Genomic DNA, 10,506 nt, shown 5'->3' with positions numbered 1-10,506 from the left:
GCCCGTGTGTCTCCTCTTCAGGCAGCCACGGCGGCAGCTCTGCTTGCAGTGATAGCAGAAACTGGCTTGGGTTGAGCCTGAAGTCCAGGGCTGCAGATGAGGTGATGCCTCTCCCAGTCTTTGTGCTGGCAGAAGGAGCCACAGTAGCGCGCCGCGTTGCAGCCACTGCACGTCTCACTAGCTTTGCGGCCACAATTCCAGCAACACTGAGAAGGAAAAGAGGAAAATCTCTAAGTGTTTACAAAAATGTAAAGTCAGGAAAGTGCATGCAGATTTGTATCTTCATTAAATCTGAGTAAGCCTTCTCCAAAATAACATTCCACAAGCCTGCATGTATTATTTCTTTGGCCTCTTGGGGGCAGTGAAAACAAGTTGTAAACACAACACAACGCTGACACAAACTGACAATGAACCAACCAGCTAACTAACAAACTGAGGGAACTATCTGGCTCTTTAGCTGCTTATGCTCCTCGGTGTTAACCAAGAAGTTATTCTTTCACTTAGTGCTGATCAAACCTACAGTGGATTTTTACAGTTTTTTGAAGACAGGCTCTTGCACTAGGGAACAACACTGATGAAAGTGAACCAAAAAGAAAGTTTGTGGGCCAAAAGTAGCAGCAAAACAGCAGCTTTATATAGAACCATGTAATCTGTCTGCTGTGCTATTATGCAGCATACCATTTTCAGGCAGGACTCCATACACTCTCTTCCAGCTCCATAATCTACATCTCTTCTTACCTCACTGGAATCCTCCTGCTCATTGATGACCATGATGGCATCCTCCTGAGCCTTCCTCTTCGCCTCAGCCAGAGTCTTTTCCATCTTAGCCCTCTCGGCAGCAATCATCTCAAAAGCCTTCTGCTCGGCTTCTGCTACTGCTTTCTGAACCTCATCCATGGCCTGACGCTTCACTTCATTTACTGCCTCTTCTGTATATCAGGGGAGGCAAGCGTTTCAAGTTTAGGGCTATTGCACCAATAAAAAGAGACCACAGATCAACACACATCACCTAATGACTGGTTCAGACTACACGATTTGTTCGATGGCCACTCTGTGACGTGGACCTGTCTGCAGTTTGCACGAAGAGTGCAGCAGCCTGTGTTGTCTCTCTTTCAATTAGAACTTGAAGTCAAAAATCTTGTGTCGAAATCTGTTCCCCTATCAAGATGTGTTTCCCCCTGTTAAAACTATGTTTCCAGTAGCACCCCCATCTGTGGTTATGGTTAGGGTGCAGGTTAGGGGACACATCTCGACAAGGGAACAGGTCTCGGCACAACACCGGAAGTAAAATCAAAAACTAGCCAGCTAGTAGTAGTAGCTAGTAGCTACTTCACAAGGCTGACTGTGAAAGTCTATATGCTAATGTTAGCTGTATCACTGTGATATTTAATGAAAATGGTTCAGTCCGATATGCCAAAAAGAGGCTTCTGTGTTCCCGTTGACCCATGTCAGAAAATGAAAAAAATTCTGACATGCTAGACTTTGTGTCGGGACGTTGTGAGGCATCCCAGATGCTGCATCGGTTGTCGTTTATTATGACACACTATATGAGATAGTGATCGACTGTCGCGTCTGACGCTGTTTGTCATGTTGGGCTGTTATCGGGCTAAAATCATGTAGTCTGAACTGGCATAAAGCATTCATGTAACTGCTCTCTGTAATAACTATAATAAAAATGAATTACAGTTAGTATTGTTCTAACAAAACCTAATTAAATTCGGATTTTAGGGTGCTCTTACCAGCTTTCCTCCAGATCTCATCTGTAACGTATGCTGAGCCTGGCCGTGGACCAAAGTCGCGCTGGGAGTCTGCGGGAAAACAGACACAGAAGGGATTAGCACCTGCCAGGGTTTATAAAGATGACTAATTGTTGAAATAATGGTTTCAGTTATAAAGGCTTTTTGAATGAAAGTTCAATCACTGTAACAGGTGCTTACAAAGAAAAGCCACACAGGTAGGCAGTAATATTATCTTCATCATATAGTCTTTCATTTTCCTCTTAATGCAAACAAGTCTGCATATCTAGGCCACAAAACCAATGTAATTGTTGTTTATCAGAGTCTTGGACTGATCTGACAGCTTTAGAAAGGAATGTGTTTGGCTTGGAGGGAATCACGGACCAACAAGCTGTGTCAACATTCTGGCTGTTCCCTCAAATCTGTCTCTCTTTCTGCATTGCAGTTCATTTTTTGTGTTGCTACAGGCTTTACCTCTCCAACACTGCTGCCTTATTCAGCTTCTCTTTCCCCATTCTCTCTTATATTTCATCTCACCACAGCTTTCTCTATTTTCCTTCATTTACATCCTCTCTCTTCCACTAAACCTGCATGCACCCTCCACCACCATGTCCACCCCCACTGCAGTCTTCCTCAGCCTGAGCCCAGGCAGGCAGGCAGGCTTCCCGGCTGGGGGTCCAGATGGTGCTCTGGCGAGTCAGCCAGCTCTGGGTTTCTGAGCCTGCAGGACGGCAGGACGGCCCTTCTGTGGCCGATATGGCCGACGCCAGTCCTGGCACCTGTCTATGACTATGGACCAGCAGGGGGACGGCAGGGCTGGCACTCAGAGAGAACACTGCCAGTACACAGCAGACTGGGGGACTAACTGTGGAAGGACTCGCTAACATGTGCGGCTTAACTGCATTTCTTTAAATGACCACTAGACGGTGTAATGAGTATGAAATACAAGCGAGGCTGACCTGGTTTGTGTTCAAACATTTTAGCATCATGTATGTTGACTTTAGGATGTCTGAATCAAACCTATCTCGTTTGAGGTACAGGGAAATTTATTTGTGGTGCCCAAAGCAGTGCCCAGCATCCAAAAACTCAAATCGTGGAGTGCAAACAAAATTCTATTCACTCTCATGTAATTGTGTGGGAGTAGTATAGAGGTGAAGCTCTCAAAGCATGTGTAAATAAAAATCTGCATGCCTAGATAATACTATCAAGGTAAAAACCTTTTTAATTTGGGGGAGTTACCCTTTAAGTGTAACAACTGACTGATTACATTGATTTGACTTCATCCTGGCATAACGAAGCAATCCTTGAGAATTCTTGTGCAAAATAACAGAAATGACAAATTACTGAGTTCAGTGGCACTCTCAGATAATTCATCTGATACCCACCCGACTCTGCAGAATGGGGACTGTGTGTCTTGGAAAAGGGAGCAGAGCCTGATCCTCCTTTGCGTGGGTCTTCCTGCTCACTTGAACGCCGTCTCCAGTAGTTGAGCTCCTCACGATCTGACTCCTGGCATCGTCTGAGCACGCTCACTGACCTCCGTGTCTTTTCCACCATGTCCACAATGCAGTTCAACACCTGAGAGCACAACAGAGTATTGGCTAAATTTGCTTTTAGCTTGTTATCAAGTATTTCTGGAATGATATTCCAACAGAACTTGCAGCATAAACATTACAGCAGAGAATGGCATGTATTAGTAATTCAGATATCAGTGTCTAGATGAACTATAGAAGTGTTGGTTCAGAGAATGTCAAACACTATTTTGCTGAGGACCACTGTAAAATAAATTGCATTTTGCATTCTTTCTATATCACAACCCAACAGCAGCAGTGGTGAATGTCAGCAGACTTACATGATCCAGATGCCTCCATTCATCAGCCCACTCTCTGTCTGTCAGTCTGTGGTCTACTGGCTCCTCACGGTAGCCCCCGTTAGTGCCTGATTAAAACACACAGAAGACAGACCACAGGCCACTGTGATTAGCATTCTTCTTAATGTATGAGAAGCCACAAGTGACAGTAAGTGAGTGAAAAGGTGCGTGTGTGTATATAATCATCGATGCTTGTGCTTTAACCAAAATTTTTAAATTTGAGATGCACGTAGCTTTATTTCACCACAAGATTACAAATTAGAGAGATCAAAATCAGCCTGAACTCTGCAAAAAGCAGAAGAGACATGACTTAAAAGTCTTCATTAAGAATGACAGGAATGAGATGAAGTAAATGGGAAGCATGGAAGAAAAAATGTGAGATGAACTGAGGGGTTGTGAACGAGAAGGGTGGGGTGAAAGAGAAAAGGAGAAACATGTGATGCAAAACAGACTCCCAGCACCAAGAGCCTGAACACATCTGGAAGTCAGCTGTCAACCACACACACACACACTCCAACTTCTCCCTCGGCACCTCCCCTCCTGGAGCTCACAGCATTCCAGTAGGGAGACACTCAGGCTGAGTAGAGTGGCTCCACTTCTAAACACAACCAGCCGATCTGACAGTCACTGTGGACCATTACAACCATGTACACGTGTACACACACGTGGGGCGGCTGTGGCTCAGGAGGTAGAACGAGTTGTCTCCTAACCGGGGATATCATGTGTGAATGGGAAATAGTGTAAAGCACTCTGACTGCGCTTCAATGTGTAGAAAGTGTAAGACCACTTACAACTAAACTGTAGCTTGCACTGAAAAACTTGTGATCTAGATTCATTTACACTGACATAGACACCACACTAACACACACTGACTACAAAGATGCAAACCGCAGTGTCTTAAAACTAAGTAAGAATCCGCCACCCAGAGACCACATGTGCACTCGGCTGGCTGCAGAGAATAATTATTCCCTCATATACACACTGACTAGCTTTCCCCTCGACTTCTTCTCTACTCCTGGTTCTCATCAGTGTTCAAAGACATGAGTGTGGACTGATGTGTTTATGTGTGCATGTGTGTGTGCCTATGAGTTAAGTGGCGGCAGGCGGGCGGGAGGCTGTCAGACAAGGGACTAAGGCCTCGTAAACACAGCGCCTCTACCATGAACATATCAAGGTGTGTGTCTGTGTGGCTTTGAGCTACTGCTGTTTCCACTGTGTGCTGACAAGCCCCAAATGGAGGGTAGATATATTCCAGAGTAGAGCCAGTCCTGCCTGCCTGGACAGTATGGCTCTGTTTATACACACGTGGACTCCAGAGACACACGGGGACGGCTACACTTCCACACAGACAACCCGTTATGACAGAATATGAACTGTCTGGGCACTGTGTCTGTTTTCATGCAAATATGTACATTTCAAAATGTATTTATGAGCCAGTTGTCAAGTCAAGTCCAGTTTGATTTATACAGCCCAATACCATGAATCACAAAATTTGCGTCAAGGGGCAACTTGTACTGATAAAGTTAAAAGTCTTTAGTGTTTATGCAGTTCGCAGTGATGTCATTCCACCAAAAATAAGTTTAGGCGAGTTCATAGTTGATTTAATGTCCCAGAAGAATGTGTTGTAGTCTGGGACAACTACTCATTTCTTCATGACATCAGATTAATATCTGATGCTGTTTTTATTAATGAAGCCAGACTAAAACTGAACTTCTCAAACTCTCATCACCAGCAATGTGAAAGGAAACCCACTGGTCATAAAAGTAATCTTTAGAAAAAACGTGTTTGAAGAAACCTGGCCATATAATTTAATAAGCATAATTAAGTTTTTGTCTCACACACCGGGGAGTCTGGGCCTATCTTTGAGCTCGCGGATCTCCAGCACACGTTGGCTGTGCTCACGGTGTAAGATGTGTGGCGCTGCAATGTCATCCAGGGCGTAGTGCTGCAAGGGTGGAGGGGTTGGGTGAAGCTGAGCATTGAGGGGCAGTGGGTGGGCGGGGCTGTGTCGGGGAGCAGGGCTGATGGTGCAAATTCGTTTTGCAGCAGGTTCCATGGCAACAGGTGGACGTTCATGGAAACCATTCTCTTTAGCCCTGGAAAACAGACAACACTGAGTTATCTCTCAAATCGAGAACATGTTAATGTATATTTCTACCAACATACTAACGCTGTATACAGAAGAGTGACGAATCAAAGGAAAAACCTGAATAAATAAGTGGGAATGAGAGGTCATTGAATGATTTGATGATTATAAAAATGATGTGAATCATATGCTATGGCCTTCACAGCCACCAGCTCAACCCTTTTTTTTGAACACCTGGCAGATTTTGGACCAATGTGTTAGACGGTGTCTCCACCATCATCATCAAAACACCAAATGGGGGAATATCTTTTGGAAGAATGGTGCCTATCTCTCCAGCAGAGTTCAGAGACTTGTAGAATCAATACCAAGGTGCACTGAAGCTGTTCTGGCAGCACATGGTGGCCCAATACCTGAGACAAACTGTTGGTTTTTCCTTTAATTTCTCACCTGTCTGTAGGTTATACATCTTTACAGAAGCAGTTTTTGTGCTTTCATCTAACCTGCTGGGGCTGTGTCTCTTGGTTCCGGCATCAGGAGGCTCCATCAGCAGCTCAGAGGAATCTGGAGAGGAGGCCAGGGTAGTGCTTAGCAGGAGGTGCTCATGCTGGGACAAGTATTGCGCTGGGGTCTGCTTGGCTGCTCGTGCGCAGTGGAGCAGCTCCCTCTGCAGCAGGGGTAAGTTAGCCTGGAAAGAAAAGAAAAACTCCTAAGGTTTCATTCCAAGACTGGGCAGAAGAACATTTCAAACAGCTTCATAATTTGATAGCACATTATTGTACCAGGTTAAATAAAACTTTTGTCACTCATATATTCAGTCACATATCAGTCGTGCCTCAAATACTCATTCAGAAGCAGATGGAACCAACAGAAAAAATGAAGCACTGGACAGATTGTGCCTAAAGAAGAGCAGGGGAGGTCTGGAGCAAGCAGGCTAGAACTATCTTAGGCAGATTATCTAAAAAGCTAAAAGAGACAGTAAAGACCTACAGTATCTCTGGGGGAATATGCCTTGCTGGGAGGAGGTATTTGACTCCTTTAGGTCTGGCTCTAAGCTCAATCTGGGTCTAAGTGTTGTTTTGTGGCTCCCTCTATGGTGGATGTGGTTTCCCTCACTCGCATAAAAATGGCAGCTTCTTCTAAACCATTTAGGTTGGTTAGTAACCCCCTACACAGGTCTCAGCAAAGATATGCAAAATGATACTGGCTTATATATATTTCAAAACAAATAATACACAGGTTCCACTTCTCCCTTATTTCTTACCCTATCTCTCCTTTTTAATGTTAATCTATGACTGTCTCTGCCATATCTTTCCATTTTGCTTTTGTTCCCTGCGTTTCCCTAATTAAGAACAGACTCTGGTGTGTTTGCAATTACACCACTTCCTCGCTCCCTCTTCCACCTCTTCTTGAGCAAGCAACTAAGCAACCACACTGTACTAGTTTTGTGGCTCTGACTTTCCCTTCTCATGCAGCGCTTTCAACCATCATCTAGCAGATTGTGTCAAAGACCCCTCTCCCATCTAATTTGCCCATTTCTGCTACCTTTCAAATCTTTTCAGACTTCTCCATAAAGATGCTGATACTTCTGCTTTATGGTCTACTCTCTATAACAACCGTGTGCTCTCTTGTTTCCCCAGGACCCCACATGTGGTGTGTGCCAGTTGAGCAGAAAGCTCTCAGGGCTTCAGCGGGGCGGATGCTAGATTGGCAGCGCCTTGGCAGCTGAGCGCTCTCCTAACAGGACAGCAGCTCCATATGGTGCACTGAAGCCCACAAAAAAAAGGGACCACTTTATAGGCTTGTTTCACACTTCCGAGTTCCCACTTTTCTCTCTCTCATCCTCACCCACCTCTTCCTCTTTTCCAGTTCCTCATCCCCAGACTTGGTCCCATCTGTGTATTCCCCCACCCCCCACCCTTTCTCTTTTTCTTAAAAGAGACTACTCTCAAGAAGTTGGAATTAAGTTGTGGAGACCCCACCCTTTTGCAATAAATTAGTAGATGGACGGGAACAGAGGTTTCTTGTCTCAGCGCTTTCAGGCAGACAGATGGAGGGGCTCCAAAGGTGAGTAAGAGGTAAGTGTGGAAAAGGAGCAGATTTTGATGGCTTGCAGTTACAGCGGTACAATTGACCCAAGATTTATGGGCTGCTCTGCTGAGGGGAGCTCCTAAAAAGTATACTTTTGCAGACTCTCCTGGTTACAAAGAGGATCAAGAGGCTGTATAACACACACACACGCACATTCATCTGTTGCTTGTCAAGACAACATGCAAATCTTGTTAGTTACTTTAAACTGCTGAGAAGCAGTTTATTCAGTTTTAAAACCTACACAGTGGCATATTTATAGACTTCGCTGTAATAAAGTGTAATGAATCTATTACTTTTGCTTCACCATGACTCACAAGATGTAATGGCCAACCAGAGTTAGGGCTATGTTGCTGTCAAGGACCTTCTGTGAATCACTTGTTTTTCTGGGGTTAACAAGGTGTCATGGTGAACAACTACAGCCAAAACAAGTGAGGATGAGTCCTTCAGCAGGGCCAGATGATTCTGACAGGTCACATAACCATATGCTTTAGTATTTAAATCTTAACCCACACGCAGGAGAAAAATACTGCTTCAAAGAAAAAAGTGATTTTACATAATAATGCAAAGCAAATATAGAAAGATAGACAAGAAGATGAAGATGTGTTTACCTTGAGAAAAGGAATAACAAAGGGCCGTAATGGGAAGTTTGTGGCCTCCTGAAGCCGTGAATGAAACTCCTCAATGGTAACTGTTGAATTCTAGATATGAAGTGAAAAGTGAAGGGTATGAAAGATGTCAAACCAACCAATTATCATTTTCTAAGACCACATTTGTGCATCAGTAATTAAATACCCCTATCAAAAGTCACAAAGGGAAGATAAAACTGCCTTTCTACGAGACACTGCTTCATTTTTTTTCTTCTTCTTCTGTGATAACAAAAGACTTACCACAAGGGCCAGAACTAGGCTTCGGACACTATCTCCAATCTCAGGAGAAATGTCGTTGCCAAACTGCTGCAGCGTGGTCAGGAAGCGTTTCAGCTTGCTCAGCTGTCGAGCTCCACAGGTGGCCGGCAGCTGCTGGTTTGCCAGTGATGAGGAAGAGGAAGATGATGGTCCGTTGCTGTAACGCTGTGGCGGCGATGGCACTGCATTTAAGGTTGGCGGGGAATGATGATTCCCGTTGGTCACTGGGGAGGAAAGGTGAAATGGATGAGGGGAGAAATTAAGACAATCTTTGCTTAGAATGGACACATTTTTGATTCTTTTATCCAAGTAACAGTTCCAAGCTAGTGGAACTGATAAATTCAGACTAGGAATAAATGTAATAAAATACTATTTAAAAACAGTCTGCCTTTTTACTGTACCTTACAAATAAACTCTGAGGTGGGAACTACAAGTACAATTAGACACTTACTGGGAAACAAATCAGAATTTAAGAATGACCCATACATGCTGTGGTGGAAAAAGAGGCCGGACGAGGGCCGCTGGGGTTGACAGAAGGCAGGGGTGGCATAGTGGAGCTGACGCTGCTGCTGGGGGCTGATCTGGAATGAGTCTTAGCATCCACAGGAGAACCGGGCATGGCAGGGCTCTTCTTCTCTCTACTGTCTGCAGAAAGAGAGAGAGAGAAGTGAGGTCAGCACACAGCACATGCACAAAATAAATTCAAAGGCAGCCACGTTCTTGAAAACCCTAAAAAGAAATGAAGCACTTTAACTCACTAAAGCATCGTCATGACAAATAAGATTGCTAACTTTACCTCAGCTCAGTGGATTAAACGCATCCCTAGCTTCAAGTCTATAGTCACAAAAGAAAACAACCCCCTCCAACTTGCTTCACATTATACAGTCATACAACACATACTGCCAGGGCATCAGCTCCTCTGCCACCCCCATCAAAGAGCCAGATGTCCAAAATTTAGGCCTTCAAATCTAACCATTCAAATCAATAACAGAAGAAATGCTGAAGAAGCCTATTGTGAGGGAGAAGAATGCCCCCTCGTTGAGCTACCCAATAAAAATTGGGGGGTGAGGGGAGGCAGACAGAGAAAAGGACGGGACTATTTCACGCTTTACTAACAAGATCTGCAAAGCTTTTAAATGTTAAACGCAACTTCTCAATATGCTATTGCTGCTGAATAAGGCCACCAGATAAGGGGTTTGGAGGGGCTGTGCTGGTGGGGAGATGTGGGATCAGAAGCTGTCTTTGTCTCCTGGAGATCCTTAAAGGCTGGGTCCCGTCTCCATTTAGAGTGGATCAGACTTCTTTAACTGCTTCAAGAATGGACGATTAATAGACAAGCATGGTCTCACAGGTCATGGGTCAGCAGAGAGCAGCTTTTTAAATGTGGTTTCATGGTTTTAGGACTTTGGGTTCAATGGCGCCCTTTATATCTTTTTCACAGCTATGAACTTTGTATGGCCTTGAGCCACAGGGTCCCAGTTTATAAAGGCTTAAGTTGGAAGATTTAAGCTGTCAGAAGGTAACTCAAGAGAACTCAAAAGAAGGAGTAACACTTGGGACACCAATAAAAAACACTGCGCAAAAATGTGAAAAATAAGGAAATCAATGCAAGCAAAATTTAAAAGTTATATTACAAAAAAATGATAATGTATATAGACATAATACAAAACTTAGCTGAGCTTTCGCTTTGCTGTAGTTTTGACAACAAAGTTCTCAGCCCTGTTTGCCTTTCTTTGGGTCCATCTAATTGCACACTTTCTATATCTGCCCTGTCATGTCTGCAGCTCATTATACAGCTTTGACTGTTCTTCCTTCTGTTTT

The 10,506-nt window shown here is 44.1% G+C and overlaps 1 protein-coding gene across 1 annotated transcript in view; it reads right to left on the bottom strand.

Moving 5' to 3' along the window:
• Nucleotides 1-10,506, bottom strand: part of cbfa2t2 (CBFA2/RUNX1 partner transcriptional co-repressor 2) — a 22,589-nt gene that overhangs the window by 2,171 nt on the left and 9,912 nt on the right. Inside the window, exons 2-11 of the mRNA XM_020617188.1 lie at nt 9,172-9,330; nt 8,668-8,909; nt 8,389-8,478; nt 6,193-6,377; nt 5,449-5,702; nt 3,589-3,674; nt 3,122-3,314; nt 1,740-1,808; nt 739-929; nt 36-206 (exon numbers count right to left, since the gene is read on the bottom strand). Of these exons, the coding sequence (XP_020472844.1) occupies nt 36-206; nt 739-929; nt 1,740-1,808; nt 3,122-3,314; nt 3,589-3,674; nt 5,449-5,702; nt 6,193-6,377; nt 8,389-8,478; nt 8,668-8,909; nt 9,172-9,304 (1,614 nt within the window). The 5' untranslated portion in view covers nt 9,305-9,330. The remainder of the gene's footprint in view (nt 1-35; nt 207-738; nt 930-1,739; nt 1,809-3,121; nt 3,315-3,588; nt 3,675-5,448; nt 5,703-6,192; nt 6,378-8,388; nt 8,479-8,667; nt 8,910-9,171; nt 9,331-10,506) is intronic.

This window comes from Monopterus albus, unplaced genomic scaffold (assembly GCF_001952655.1).
Source record: "Monopterus albus unplaced genomic scaffold, M_albus_1.0 scaffold1.1, whole genome shotgun sequence".
NCBI lineage: Eukaryota > Metazoa > Chordata > Actinopteri > Synbranchiformes > Synbranchidae > Monopterus > Monopterus albus.
This window is presented reverse-complemented; position numbering and strand designations above follow the sequence as displayed.